This window comes from Tasmannia lanceolata, unplaced genomic scaffold (genome assembly GCF_043159265.1).
Source record: "Tasmannia lanceolata isolate RefF3 unplaced genomic scaffold, GAP_Taslan_0.1 ptg000002l, whole genome shotgun sequence".
In the NCBI taxonomy this organism is placed as follows: Eukaryota; Viridiplantae; Streptophyta; class Magnoliopsida; order Canellales; family Winteraceae; genus Tasmannia; species Tasmannia lanceolata.
In genome coordinates, this window is record NW_027518679.1 from 48,395,343 (window position 1) to 48,411,611 (window position 16,269).

At 37.7% G+C, this 16,269-nt stretch overlaps 2 protein-coding genes across 3 annotated transcripts; one reads left to right on the forward strand and one right to left on the reverse strand.

Annotated features, from left to right (window-relative positions):
- Positions 1-905: 905 nt before the first annotated feature.
- Positions 906-2,045, forward strand: LOC143886116 (Glutaredoxin family protein). Its single transcript, XM_077390086.1, has one exon. The coding sequence runs from the start codon at positions 1,044-1,046 to the stop codon at positions 1,914-1,916; it is 873 nt and encodes a 290-aa protein (XP_077246201.1). The 5' UTR covers positions 906-1,043; the 3' UTR covers positions 1,917-2,045.
- Positions 2,046-3,006: 961 nt separating this feature from the next.
- On the reverse strand, positions 3,007-15,927 carry LOC143876308 (transcription elongation factor 1 homolog). 2 transcript variants are annotated; one of them, XM_077378050.1, is made up of 5 exons: positions 15,785-15,927; positions 4,618-4,757; positions 4,124-4,194; positions 3,300-3,321; positions 3,007-3,204 (listed from the first exon to the last, which is right to left on the reverse strand). In XM_077378050.1, the coding sequence occupies exons 2-5, from the start codon at positions 4,728-4,730 to the stop codon at positions 3,144-3,146; spliced, it is 267 nt and encodes an 88-aa protein (XP_077234165.1). In that variant the 5' UTR covers positions 4,731-4,757; positions 15,785-15,927; the 3' UTR covers positions 3,007-3,143. The 2 variants fall into 2 exon arrangements, with proteins under 2 accessions (XP_077234165.1, XP_077234166.1); XM_077378051.1 differs by having other exon boundaries at positions 4,618-4,749; positions 15,785-15,901.
- Positions 15,928-16,269: the final 342 nt, after the last annotated feature.

The window sequence follows — 16,269 nt, forward strand, 5'->3', positions numbered from 1 at the left end:
CCTTTTTATAAGGAAAACATCCAAAAGAAAGTTGACCGACCCACATATAAATAGTAACTTTGCTTTCCCAAACATAGTCTTACTATGTAAATCATGTTCCACTTCTTATATTGGATACAAATCCAAAGAAAACTAGGCTTATAGACCCAGTCTCATTCGATCCCTCCGCAACTATCTGCAATCCAAATTAGAAATCGCCCCTTGATAAAATAAAATACCACAGCAATAATTTAGAAATAAGATGTGCTATTTGACTCTAATCTCAACCATCCAAACATCCATATTACTCATCTATTTAACTGATAAAAACACCCCATTTCAAATATCATAAGCTCAATTGTGATAACAACACCCATTCCAAGCAATTAATCCTAATCTCGATATTGGTAAAGACACCCATTAGAGAAATAGAAAAAAAAGAAGCTATAAGTTCAATTTGATATTAACACCCATTTCAAGCAATTAATCCTAATCTCGATATTGGTAACGACACCCATTTCAAGTAGTTAAAACATGATCAAGCATTGGGGCTGGGTGTTACAGATTCTAAATCCAAAACCAAACGGTCCAAACCCAATAACCCATCACTAGTCTTAGTAGATTTGATCTGGACATCACCAAATAGAAATGAGAGCCATGGTTTTTAAAACTACACAGTCTACACTCACGTGGGCTTCATGATAATAAAAAAACTATTTGAATCCATTGAGAGAAAATAAAGTATTACAATTTGAAAATTTAGAAAGACAGAATTTGAATTCTTCATACCCGGGAACCCTGTAGTTCCCTAGTGACTTTCACACAAAATAATATATGAAAATTATTGAAAAGTACTGCTTGGCCCACCTCACCTCACAATTAAATAAGGGATTGGGATAACTACCATAATGTGTTGAACAGTTCAGTTAATAAATTTTTTGAATCTCTACCTCTTCATATGGAGACACTGTAACAATCTGCAGTAGCATTCCCCTCCCAATTTCAAACTTGAAAAACAAACCCATTCAAATCGGATTGGGTTCTCTAAACAGTCATTTTCTGAGATGGGTTGTGCTTCTTCACAATTCTTAGAAGACAACAACGATTACAGACAGATCGGTGGGGCAGGAGGACTAGTAGGACCCCACATTGTCTCTCTCACCTCTACAAGCTATGGACTTCTAACCCTCGATTCCCTTCAACCTCAATCCAATCCAACCCCTCTTTCCGAGCCGGAGATCATCAATTCTTGGGAACTCATGGCCGGTCTCGACACCGATTCATTCCGCTTCTCGCCAATTCCAAAATCCCCACTCCTTCACACCGTCGATTCACCAATCTCTAGGCCGCACAATCCGTTGATTATAAAGAGCAATGTTCTTAAGCCATTGAATTCTGATAAAACTGACCTTCTCAAGCCAAATTCTACCAAATTCTGCTACTCCCTAGATGGGTTTGACAGGAATTGTCCTCCGGGCGGAGAGAACGCGGTAGTGATCTACACAACTACATTGAGGGGAATTCGAAAGACGTTCGAGGAATGTAATGCGGTTCGAGCGGTGTTTGAAGGGTGTGGGGTTTGGGTCATCGAGAGAGACGTTTCCATGGATTTAGGATTTAGAGAAGAGCTGAGAGACCTAATGAAAGGGAAGGAGGGTTTGATAGTTCCTCGGGTTTTTGTTAGGGGGAGATATATTGGAGGAGCAGAGGAAGTTTTGAGAATCCACAAAGAAGGGGGACTCTTTCAGCTTATTGAAGGGTTGCCTAAAAGTAGGACTGGGGAAGTATGTGATGGGTGTGGAGGAGTGAGATTTTTGCCCTGTTTTCAGTGCAGTGGTAGCTGCAAAATCGTGAAGGAAGACACGAGGATGGTGGTGAGAATGAGATGCTTGGAGTGTAATGAGAATGGGTTAGTGCTTTGTCCAATTTGCAGCTGAATCTCAATTTCAGTTTCTCTAATACCAATCCTCTTTTGAATGGTGTGTAATAGTGAGAATGGCATTTTCTTCCTGCTTTTGTATCTATGTCTGTTTCAGTAATTAAAATTTGTTTCTTTTTCTCTTTTAGTCTGTATCTGTTTTTCCATTGCTACTTTCTTTTTTACTCTGTTACTCCCCTGTTTTTTCTTCTCTGTTTTCGTATATCAATCCTCTTTTAAATGGTTATACTGGTGGAAATGGGGCTTTCTTCCAGTATGGTATGTATATCAATTTCAGTAGAAAAACTTCCAAAATGTGAAAGATAAAGATGTTGAAGGAAGAGGATGGACACAGATGCTTCGATCTTGCCATACGACTCCAAGGGAAGTGTTGTTTCTTTGCTGGGAAATCGGATGGGTGAAGTGTCAGTCGATGCCTGGGATTGTTTTCTACTATCGAGCGCCTAGTGAAGATGTGATGGTAGCTGCATTTGGTATATGGCTCCTAGAGGATAGCTTTCTGCTATCCGATGCTGAGTGTAGGCGCGGAATGATGTTAATGGTAAAGTGGGGGAGGTGCAAAACATTTGTATTTCGCACCTCTCCCATCTCTAGGTCACCACTTTACCTCTAATGTTAATGGTAAAGTGGGGTCTACCACCTCTCCCTAAACCTATGCATTGGAGTGGAGCCTGTTGGCAAGGGTTTTCACCCCGGACAAGATCACTATGCGCACGGAAAAGATAAAATCACATATAGAACAAATTTTTTACATCCGATCTTGTCCTAAACCCGGGATCTTAGGGTCTAGATGTTGTTATTGTTATGATATAAATAACAAAGATCTTTATTTGTAGCTGGAAATTAAACCGTCCGCTTGATCTACTCCTCGAACGGTTGTAAACGCTCTCAATGACGCAACCCGCAAGTTGAATCAATGGCTTCCTCTTAATTGCACCATGGGATAAGAACAGCTCTTGTTCTTCAATACTACTAATTGAATATTAGAACTTATGAGGAATAATAAAGAAAAAAGATGGAGCTTTGATGACCAAGAAGCAACAAAAGTTAAAACTTGAAAAGTAAAGAGAGAATTTGGGAGAGTGGAGTTGGCTGAATTTTCCAATTTGATTTTATCACATATTTGATGTTATTCTCAAAGAACCAAACTAACTTCCAATATATTTCACAATATCTTTATTAAACAACAGGCTTTTATTCATACTGTTTTTTTTTTGTAGAACACTTACGCCGCATCCTCTTCAGGGTTGTTAACCCGTTCACATTCGTCTATCCATTCACTGTAACTGCAAAATTAAAGTTTCCATTCAGAATACAAAATCAAGGGATAATAAGTAGAATTCCGAGAGATAAAAGTGGATACAGTAATCTAGTAACTTACATGTCAATGGGTTCCGTTAACGCTGAGAAAGGAAAGAGGAAACAAAAGAATAAATCAGAAAATTGAAGAGATTACTACAATGATGTATCGTTACATAAAAGCTACAGTCCATACAAAAAGAAATGGTACATAGGAAAGATGTCACTTTGCCTTTCTTTTTCCTTTTTTGAACAGTAACAGTAAGTTTATTGCTACAAAAATGAAGGCTACTGATATTTGCACTACCAAGTTTTTATAATGGGACGAACTCACCTTCACTTTTCTATTTTAATGAAGAACTCACCTTGTCTTTTATTATTTGATCAGCCGTAAAAGCTTATTACAATTCCCAAAGAGCTCTTATTAAAATAGAAAAGTGAAGGTGAGTTCGTCCCATTATAAAAAACATGGAGGTGCAAATATCGGTAGCCAAAATAAAACATACGGGTGCTAATGTACTAAAGAAAAAAAACATGAGCTGCAAAAACTTAAAAGCATACATGACTACAGAATGCTAGAGCCTGCACAAACAGCATATACTACAGAAATTCTCTCATCCTCAACCAAAAAACTATCCGCCCTACACCTAAGTGGATGCTAATGAGTTTCTAAATGATGAACACACCTGATACTCTGATAGGCAGAATCTTAATCTTTCTTGGGTTTGATTGTATCTTTTCTAACCAGGTAACTCAGCTCAACGAGGAGCTTGTTAGTAAAAACATTCAATGGAATCCAAGAGGCCTTATGCTCAAATTTTAAAAAGAAAACACAATTCTGTTGTATCATTGCTACAGCTGGAGTTGCACTGTATCGGTCTACAAAATTTAAGATGGTAAACATACCATTGACGGTTGTGCTGAAACTCTCTTGGCAAATTCTGCATGTGGCCTCCCCAATCAAATTCTTCATATCACTGAAAGAAAAAACATTTTACAGTCGCATAAAATAGGAATATCATTGACAACAGCCATAGCTAAAAACAGGCCAGTTGTATCAAAATAGCAATATCATGGACGGTGTCATAGCTAACAGCATGGCTTTAAATTTCGGCTGAAATTTCAGATTTCGGTTCTGGCCGACACCGAAAGTACAAAATTAGACTGAAATTTTTGGCCAATTTTCAAAATTTTTTTTTCAAAATTTCCACTTTTAGCGAAATTTTCGGCTGACAATTCCCCAAATTTTGGAAAAAAAATCAGCAAAAGCTGAAATTTGTTTTTTTTTTAACAAAATTTCGGCCTTAACCGAAATTTGAATCTATGGCTAGCAACAGTAGAAAGAATGAGAAAAGAAACGAGAGTTGAATAGGAGGCAAAAGAAAGTGAGTGATGATTACATGCGGCACTCAACGCTGCTTCCATGGTTGCAGAAGGGGCAACAAAAGACAGTATCAAGCTTGTCCATGCGCTTCTTAGGAGCTGGCTTTGCCTTTGATTTCCTCTTCCCCATGTTTGAACTCCGGTCCTTTCTGTATTACTGGTCAGATAAGTAAAGATGTAGTGAAGTCAAATATAACAAAATAATTAATTGTGCTAGGGTACTAAAAAGTAGTAAAGGACTAAAGCAATTTCCAAATACAAACAGATGTTCAAATTATGTTTCTGATTAATCAATTTATACATGGCTCTCTCAGGCGTGGGTCTCAAAGATGATCGTAGTGCTTGAGATTTTAGTGAATATAAAAAGGGAAGGGCAATCTCATAGAGAATCATGTTATTTTCTCATTAATCAGTTTAATAAATGGCACTCATTTGTGGTTTTATCAGAAGATTGAAGCTGCGGAGCCTTTTAATACAAACACAAGGAAATAGGCAGCCAAACGTAGACACATGCTAACAAGTAGGGTAGGTGCATCAGCAAAAATTCAAATTGGATAAGATTTTTTTTTCTTTTTTTTTTGGGAATGGTAAATTGGATAAGAAAGATCAGTCATTTTAATACAATTAGGCCCTTAAACCATACGAATGGCTTTGGCCTCACCTACATTTAAAGGAAGGATTGCTTGCAGAAATCCATAAAGATCAAAATTGTTTTAGTTTTCAGATACCATCCTTGTAAACTAATATAAATCAAGCTCGTAAAACAAACACAGCCAGATTCTAAACATAAACAAAATAAAAACAAACAGAACAGAGCAATTCTAGGAAAACACAAGGGTGTACCCTTACAGGTGAACAACTGCATCCCATAGCAACCAGCTTCAGTAGTCGTTGTACAGTGAAATGACAAAAATACCCCTACTCCAGGGGTCAGTTTCAAATACATGCCATCAGAAAAGGCTTGATAACTCATTTCAAGAACATAAATGAACCCAGGAGTTTCCCAAAACTCATCGACTTCATGGATGGCTAGAACTTGCCAGGGCCAAAACCGCATTTAACTCATCCAAGTTCCGAATCAATTCAATTTTTTTGAAGACTGTAAATTGGCAAATTTTGGTGAGTAATGATTGTAACTGGGGACATGGAACCATGCCTATTCTGTAATGGCTCATTATACGATGTACAAACTTCATAATAAACTCCGAGGCGGATGTTTTGGCTAAAGAGGGGGTAAATTTACCCGACATACGTTTCGTTTCTGTAACCCGAACGGCTATCGATTACCAAGTTTTGATTGGAATCAAACCCACATTGATTGATCACACCTAATGTCGCTTGCCTATGAAGTTATCAGGTATAACACATCACATTCAAGCGAGGCGACTCGGAGATTATAAGAGATCCACGGAACCTTGACGCACACACATTTGGAGTGAAATGAAGTCTGAAGACTCATGAAGACTAATGAAGATACAAGAAGACAAGAAGAGAAGATTAGTTAAGAAAATCTAGATTGTAGAATATCTTGCTTGGATTGAATGATTTTGGCACTTAGGGAGTCCCTAATTAACCTTGGACATGTCTGGAAAAACACTCCCCAAAGTAGGTTCAAAGTTCGTTGAAAATTCCCTACAGAAATATAAATTAAAGTTTCCAGGGAAATCACGTACTTCCGTCTGAAACCTGGACAATTAGTTTCAAATAACTGAGGGAATTGCGGACGTCCGGGAAATCCGCGGACGTCCGTCTGAAAGTTGAACTAAAAGACAAATAAGGCGAGCATTTGCCGGATGTCTGTCTGACGTCCGGGAAAACAGCGGACGTCCGTCTGAGAATTGTCTAGAAAACATAAGTTAACCGAGCAAATGCCGAACGTCCGAGAAACCGGGGGACGTCCGTGACGGAACTGGGCGTGTTATTGAATTTCAAACGGCACTATTTGCCGGATGTCCGGACTTCGTCCGCGACGCCCATTAAGACAAAAAATTAGGGTTTCTTTTGTGTCATTCATACACCATTAAAAACCCTAAATGACAACTCTTGCATTTTTTAGCCTCCATTGTCAAACCTTAACTCCTACCTACACTTCCTTTGCCTATTGATTGAAAGAGAATCTATATTTACTACTCTCTAGTGCCATTACTTTCATTCTTCAAGAGAGATTCATTAGGGATTTGTATATTGAGTAAGACAAGAGTTGCTTTATAATTTTCTATCTTTGTATTAGCCTAAACGAGAGGCAAGTGAGCTTTTATATCTTCTTCTCATTGTAAAAGAAAGGTTGTAACCCTTGGAGAGTTCAAAGACTCGTTGTTTGTAAGTTGGCATTGGGACCAAGTTGTGGTGGTGCGCGGAATAGTGAAGAAGCCCAAGGATGACAAACTTGGAAGAGTGGAGTAGGTCTTTTGCGAAGACCGAACCACTATAAATCTTGGTGTTCATTGTGGTGTGGTTCTTGCCACATCTCTCATTGCTTCTCCTTCTTGGTAATATCTTTAACTCTACTCTTTACATCCTCAAAGTAACTAGGGTTAAAATAACACCCCCCCCCCCTCTCTCTCTCTCTCTCTCCCTCTTTCTCTCTCTCTGGTTGCCTTGTTGAATTTCAGTTTCTCAAATCGATTCGCGTAATGTAACCCCCTTGTGAATTCCGAGTGTGAGGGTCCTGTAACCTTTGCTATCTTTGGGGACATCTTGTCCTCGGTTGGTTGCATTGAGTATTACAATTAATAAAAGTAAAAAAAAAAAAAAACTTCATAATAACTTGGACTCGGATCTGTTACACAGAATTGATTGACAAAGTAGAATAAAAATGGGAAGTGGGCATAAATATAAGAAAGTTGGAAAGATGAATACTCATTATAGCTAACACACCCATTACCTTTATTATTGCCAACAAACATTAAGTAATTGCTAAATATGACGAGGATACTTAATCCCAACAATATAGGAAGCTAGTAATATCTACAATATAGAATCCAATTCCTTCATTAACATCATAAATGGCAATAAATTGATATTTATAGAGTACAGTAGACCCTCTTATATTTTATACAGTGATAGACGTGAAATGATATAAAATAATGGGATATAAGCTTATAAAGTATTTCTTATACTTAATAAATAGAAAAATTAAAGTGTTTAATAAGATGATTGAGGAAAAGGGACATTACTATAAGTTTTCAGCAATTCAACATAGCTACTCCAACAACAACTTCCCCAAGCCACTGAAGAAAACTACTCATTATTTAGAAAAGGTTTTAGTGCCACCTCCCCCAGCTCCGTTGAAAACCACTTGTCTTTTAGTAAAGGCTTGACTGCCTCAGACCCCAACTCTGTTTAAAAAGGGTACGGTGTAGTATTTGTGGAATCTCTATATAATTTTATACAACTTGTTTTAATATTAAGTATAAATGAATTAAGATTATAAAGTACCAGCATTGGAACAGAGTTGATAGAACAACTCAATGATAAAATATTAGAGAATAAAGTTAATAGAGTATAAAATAGTAGTCTGATGTATGTAAAATAAAATAGTAGTCTGATGTATGTAAAATACCCAAAGAATGATTTTTGACCACCTTTAAAACTCTGTACACGATCCCATATCATATTGATGAAAGGCAATCTAAAACTTGTTAAAGTTGCCGGTATCCAAACCAATTAATAAAATTATAGTTGACGACTTGAAGTTGCGGGAGGGCATCTAGAACTTGATCTTTTCTAGTATTTCATTTCTGGATATGGTTAATGACTGGTTTGATAGTATGGACCATGATTGCCCTCAAAGGCCCCTGCATCTCAACTGCCTCTATAAGCAGGTGGATTGAACTTGATTTCAAATGGAGCAGCCGAAACGCCCAACCTTAGTGGCGTTTCCGTCCACTAGACTTAAATGGGCAAAATTGGAAAATTGTTACATTTTAGGGGTAGATTAGTAAAATCACCTAAAAACCTGGATTTGTTTTAGTATGAATACACATTAGGTCTCCTACTCTAACACTTTTTCTCCAGAGAAAACCCTAGAGAGAGAGATTTCTAGGCAAGGAAGTTCAATTTTAAGGTAAGAAAATTATGTTTGATCATTAATAATGGTGTTAATGGTGTTTAGGAGTGAATCTATTAGAGATCTATAAAGATCAACAACATCAAGACGAGATCGCCGATGTGTGACCCTTCCTTGATCGCCGGATTCGGTTCGAACAAATTTCCAACGATTTTCTTGATTCGTGGGGATCTTTGATCACAATGATTTCCACGAAAAATTGTCCAACGGTCACCTTGATTAAGAAATATGATTAGTATTTAATGTAAGATGACAATATATTTATCACGAAGAAAGATAAGTTTTAGGGAGAAAAACTATTAAAGTTCAGAGGAACCACGTATGTGGAAAAAATTCCAGATCGTGCTCACGGTTGACCGTGCAGTCGACCGTGGGAGTCGACGGTCGACCGTGCGGTCGTCCGTGGGAAGTTCTGGCAGGGTTTTGGGGATCAGATTCCCGGATTGGATTTAAGGGTTGTTTTAGGTTCTAATTGACCCAATGTGGTATATCAAATACCGACTTGAGATTGATAATATTAGTAGGTGTCGGATCGACACGATTTTGCGGATTTCACGTTTGTGGGAAAGATTAATTGAAATTTTGTTGATAAGTAACTTATCTTGATACTGGGGTTTTTGAAATCATGTCTTACATGTAATTGTGTTTTCGTGAGTACGTTCAAATGTTGTATTTTGTTATATATTCATGAAATCATGATCCTTGGCATATTATTTACGAAAATTGGATAAAGCATGTATGTATGTTCTATGTTGGAAAGTTGTTGCTTTGGTCATACTTGATTACACTGTTGGTTCCATGGAATTGATTTTGGCCTTTGGGTCGTGATTTTACCGTGCGTATTATTAGGTTAGCTACGTGCTTGGGAAGTTCCCGTGGTACCTTTGGAATCGTTACCTGCCAGTGGAGCTGTGGGACTAGTACGTGGTCATATAGAATCAGTCGAATTGCGCAATCTTGGGATAGTTATCGCGGTGCCTTAAGCATCGTTAACTGCCAGGCTGTGGCATTGGCCGTGACCAAGTTAGACCGATCAACATCTGTTAATGGTGTTGTGGCACTAATCGTAGTGAAGCCTACGCAATATAGTTGGTTGACGTATGATTTGGTGCATGTTGCATCGTGGTTTAACTTGCCATTTGGAAAAGTTATTCTCTTTCTCTTTGCATGAAATATGTTTTGGATGCATGCACATATCTTTGATAATTCTTAATGTTTATGATCATGTTTTACTTGCATGCTTGATCCACCTCTTATAATGATTTGGTTACTTGCTGGGCGTTCGCTCAATCCAATCTATTTATGTTTTTCAGATCATGAGGAATAAATGTAGCGTGTAACATGGATTTGGAGCGAGCGTGTCGCAGTTCAGTTGATCGTCTTCAGAGTCATTTTATTACTCAGAGAATTTAGCACAAACATTTATTAGTTATTTCATTTATCATTGAGACTTACGAGTTGGGATTTATTTGGATGGCTTTATGGTATTTAATTGAATACGGTATTTTTAGTTGCTCTGTGTATCTGTTTTATGATACAGGTGATGATGTGGAACTACTTGGCCTTGTGTACCCATGCTGGTGAGCCATGGGTGCACGACGTTGTCATAGGGACCCCAGTCCAGGGCACGACAGCACCAATGTCACTTCTTCGAACAATTTTGAATACAATCTTGCTGCCTTGCTGGTACCTCAGTTTCCAACTGTAGAGTATTGTTAGCTCATGTGTAGGCCCATGTGGTGATAAATCTACGATTGATGCAAAAGAAATGTCATTTGGTATGGCATCTGAAAGCTGTTAGAATTCACCTTATTTAAAACTTGGATTGGGGGTGATTCTAGTGCCACCATCTGGTGGCTTGAGCTGGAGAGTCCCCCCATCTGACAGTTATATGCTTTCTTCCAAGATATTGGGATGTGTTTGGCTAGTCAGGTCTGTTGAGGAAAAGATACCATTTATCGAGCCAAAATAAAGATTACAAGTGCACTTCGAGGGGTAAAGATTGCCCTTAAAAATAAGTCTCTTGAAGCACGCGACTTCTCAAGGCGGTCAGCCAAGTCATTGATGCTTCTAGGAATGAGCAAAAGATAAATAACCCGATTTACAGACAAAGCTCTAATCTCATCTATAAATCTGGCAAGACACCACGGCCTGTTGCTCTTTCCTTTTGCTCATGTCATAGTGTTTGCCCATGTGATAATGTTAAAAGATGTGCCTTCCACTTCCAACCTCCCCTCCACGTGGCTTATGAAAATAATGAATTCTTGGTGAAGAGCCTGTACCACAGCCTCGGATGAGTCAATGTTTTACCAATTGCTCTTGCAAAACAATAGATGATGTTATCCAAAAAGCCTCTAAAAGCCATTCCAATAAATGTCATAAATAGTTGCTCAAGAGCAACCATCAACATTACGCTTAACGGCGCTCCTCGGAGGGCTTTGTAATTACCTTTGCTTTGGAGATGAATCTTATTTTCCATGACAGCCAACTAGAATTGGATTCTTTGTCATCAAAGGACCAGGCATTTCTCTCCATCCAAATGTTCCACAACACAGAAGGAGTAAGACACCAAAGAATCAACCCAATAGAGCTGAGACCTGTTATCCACCAACTTACTGTCAAATCCTGTATCAATTTGGGAAGAACTCAGCTGATTTGGAACCATCTAAACACCTGCTCCCAAATGGAGGAAGCTACAATGCAATGGGTGAAGAGATGGGAGATGGATTCTTATTCTGAAGTGCCAAGGCTAGAGTCTCAGAGGTTTCCCTTACCCATATTCACCGTAAAGGAAAATACCGAGGTTGATGCCTTAGCAAATCACGGTTTCGTACGAACGTACAAGAGTGGCATGAGATGCCATTTTTGTAATCTCAAGGGGGAAAGTGCAAAAGGAGACTAACTGTTCAACATCAAAAAGGCCTCAGAATGACGAGGGCATAGACGGCAAAATGTTAGCTTCGGCTTAAGAAGATTCCATTATCAACGGGTATGGTTTTTTCTAGCAATCTACGAAGTGAATGCCATTTCAAATGCGCTTGTCCCTGCCAACCAGAGGAAGGTAAATAGCATCTATTCTATCCATGAGCCCCACCATTTTGAGAACTACTTTTAAAATAAATCCTTTGGAGAGGAAGATACCACAATGACCTCCCTTCTCTAACAATGTAGTTGTCAACCACTCTCATATCTCTATCAATATCTACCCTAAACAGACGTTGGAACAACTCCAAGGGTAGTGGGTTGTCACACAACATGTCATCCCAAGACCTAACTCTGTCAGCCATTCTTAACACTGAATATTATGCCTTTCTCAAAATATTCTACAAAATGAAAAAATGCGACATTAGAACCAGACTCCTTCAAATGGACTAGATCCAATTGGTATGCTTCATAAAGAAACAACAGATAACTTTCCCCTTCCTCAAGCCATCTGATTCAAGCACTTTGATTTTATTTAGTTCTTCCTCCATAAAGAGTTTGGTTTATCAAGTTTGAGATTTTCATTCCTAATTATTACTATTACCTTTAAAAAGAAGTCATGTCATGTTTATCCCACCCACATAAATACTGTAAAATTCCTCGTCCTTGCTAACTAATGTCCATTGAATCAATAGAAGAGTGTACGAATATGGACCGTGTTAAGTGGATGAATAGAAGGACCAAATAGAATATAGCAACATTACGAAAGTGATGCAATGAAACATATCCTATTATATAGCAACTCAACATAAAATTCTACACCAAATATATACATACACACGTGTGTGTGGTGTGTATGAAGTTCTGAAAGGAGGGACGAAGCTAAGAGGCTCATTATAGAAAGAACTCTGCACCCTAGCCTATACAGGACTCATGTCCTCACAACCAAGAACCATCTTCATTTTTTCTTCGGCCACAACCTTACCAACACAAAAACATTCAAATAAAGAAGTGAATAAAATGAATGGCATAAAAAATAAGCAACACATGCTTCGGGGAGTATGAATATTAACACATGAATACAAACAGTTTGTATACAGATTAATATGGTGAATTTAGAGTCTCATCACTAGACAAAAATGGCCATGATCAGCCTATCAATTGTATCCATATATAAAACAGTATCGCATAATGTATATAAAACCTTTAAGGCATTAGAGGCTGGGATGTGAAAATTGAGAGGCAGACAATTTAATGCAAATCTCTAATATAGAGAAAGTACACACAAAAACCATGAATAGCAACCATTTGGGATGGGGAAGATGACTATCCCCTAAAGGACCCTATCTGTTACCATAATTGCCTGACCAAAATCACAAATTCATTCCGGAATATATATATATATATATATATATATATATATATATATATATATAGAGAGAGAGAGAGAGAGAGAGAGAGAGAGAGAGAGAGAGAGACCTTCAAACTCAATTCAGAAAGCCTTGAAAATTTCATAGCCAGATTTAAACGAAGTCTACTATGGAAAAAGAAAGGGGCAAACTTATACCTCTATGACCAAGGATGATTTGAGTAAATGCTAGCACAACTTGAAATAAGAACCACTTCACTGAAGCGGAGAGCAAAGTAGATTTAAACAATCTCTATGGCAAAAGAATTACAAAATTATTCCATAATTGAATGCCATTGGCACATTCAAAAAATATACTTATAACCAAGGTTTTAAATTTCGGTCCTATCCGAAACCGAAATTTTAGCCGAAATCCCAAAATTTAGGCTGAAATTTGGTAACGGGCGCTCGAAATGTCGTTTTTGGGCCGAAATTTCAGGCAAAATTACCGAAATTTCGGCCATTTCAGCTGAAATTATGTAAAGGAATAAAAAATTAATATTTTATCTTAAATTTAGCAGAAATTATCCGAAATTTCGGCTGAATTTGGTAAATTTTGGCAAATTCGGTTTCAGATTGTTTCGGTTTCGGTCCTCACCGAAATCCGAAATTTCATTAAGTTTTGGTCCTCACCGAACCTTGCTTATAACTTCAAACTCAATGAAGAAAATTCTTCACATTTTAAAACCACAATTAAAAAAACTTCTATGAAAAATGGGGATAGACTTGCAGCCCTACAACCAAGGCAAATTTAAGTAAATGCCAGGACAACATTAAATAAGAACTTCTTAATGGAAGCTAACAGCAAAGTACACTGTAATCAACCCGTGATCAAGAACCCCAAAATCACTGGAAAGAAGACAAAATATATCGGAACAAATAAAGACCAATGACAACTCAAACACAACCGAACTTCGAAAACATGGCTTTTTGAGGCACAAAATTAATTATAAATCTACTTAAGTGGCAAATTGTTACACGTTCATTAGCTGGCAATACCATCTTTGTGATATGAATTTAATTCCTTATGTTTTAGTCTTTATATTTATGAGGCTGTCGTTAGAAAACCCTTGATAAAAGAAGATTGGGAGAATAAGGGGAGTTAATAGAATAATTTAGTAGATAGCAATTATGGGTGAATTATTTTCTTTCTCACGATGGAGGGGGGAAAGTTAGTATTTATTCTCATAATTTAAGGAATAAAGGGATTCCACATTTCGGTCAAGATCTAGTTACCCCAAGAGGACGCCGCGAGCAATATTTGCGTTGCCACAAAGCTACGCCTTAAGCAATATTTGTGTTGCTTTGTGTGTAATCGACCCAAACAGTGGGTACGTTGACTTCCATGAGCTACATGATGGTACAACACCACCTTTCATGCATCCATTGGTATGACACCTTTCCAAGCTGTATATGGCTGACCGCCTCCTATTCTTCCTCGCTATCCCGAACATGGCACAATGGTGGGTCGGTTGGACAGTGAGCTGTGTGACAGTGATAAGCGGCTGCATTACTTCAGAATACCTCGCAAATGCTCGTAATCGAATGAAAATGCATACGGACAAACATCGCAGTGACCGTGAATTTTCAGTAGGAGATTGGGTCTTCCTTCACTTACAACAATATTGCAAAGTTTCAGTTCGCGCTAATATGAAAAGTGCGCCTAATATTTATGGACCGTATCAAGTTTCTAAGCGCATCGGGCCATTCGCATACAAACTGGTTCTTCCTCCTATCTCTCGTATTTACCCAGCCCTTCTTGTCTCTTGTTTGAAGAAACAATTGAGTCCTTCAATTCACGCACAATCCATGTTTCCCTTCCAAACTGATGACGGTTACTAATACCCCAAACCTGAAGTGGTCTTGGACCATCGTATAATCAAGTGGAAAAATTAGGAAGTCACATAGCTATTAATCAAATGGCGAGACTTACCACAAGAGGATGATACATGGGAATCATGGCATACTCTCCGTCAGTGTTTTCCTTCCTTCACGCCATTAGGTGGCAACAACATCTTTACGATTTGAATTTAATTGCTTATGTTATAGTCTTTATATTTATGAGGTTGTTGTTAGAAAATCCTTGATATTAGAAGATTGGGAGAATAAGGGGAGCTGTCTTACTTAATAGACTTTTTTATTTAGTAGGCACAGCAATTATGGGTCAATTACTATTTTTCTCACGATGGAGGGGGAACAAGTTAATATCTATTCTCATAATTGAAGAAATAAAGAAATTCTCCATTTTAGCCAAAATCTGATTATACCAAGAGGATGCCCTTTCGCTCTTTTCCTGTGTATATTTACCATCTGATAGGGCTAGAACTTAACACAAATCACAGAAACCTAGAACCCATTAAAAAATCAGTCAATCAACCCTACATACCCTAATTAAATATCACCCAGAAAAGAATCCAACTAACCCTTTTCAAACAAATAAGACCCCAGATCAAATTAAGAAAAAAACCCAACTCAGAATAATCAAAACCCTAATCATTCCCAACAAAACCCTAATAAAGAAAACTACAATAGATCCCAAAAATAAGCATAAATCCCAAAAATACACCGACCCGGGTCAAGAACCCAGAACTCTCAAAACCCTAGCTAAGGATGTAAACCCTAGCCGAACCCATAATAGAATATCACAGAAACCCCATGAAATCAAGAAAATCAGGATGAATAAAGGAAGATTTAAAGAAAGACTTGAGACCAAGAAGAGAAATATAAATCAAACTAAAAAAAAAAAGCTGTGGACAAGAGAAAGAGGCGCTTAGGAAGCATATACCTGTGAGGGAGAGAGAAAGACACTCCGCAAATGACGAAACAAAATCCCGAATCTGAATTTTCACCCCTTTTTATGGCGAATTCCTGAGAGTCTACAAGTGGCGTGTGATATTTTTATTTTTTTCCCTGGGAAAAAACTTTTCCAAGAAAATTTTATCCCTGGAAAATGAATGTTTAGTCTTTGGTAAGACTTATTTTCTGTGGAAATTTCTTCTAAAATGGAAAATTTTCCTGCCTTGGGATGGACTATCCAAATCCGAAGTTTAATGCAAGGGATCTAGACATACAACTAGGATACATGGACATATTCTGGATCTTGATCATAGGATCCGAAAAAATTACAGAACGGATCTAGACTACTAATAAAAGCCAATGGGACAATCCGAAATCCGATATTATTATATTATTTTATGAAAATATCTTTCAATTTTTATAACAGTGGGTATTATTTCAAGGGTATTTTAGTAAAAATAAGTCATATATATT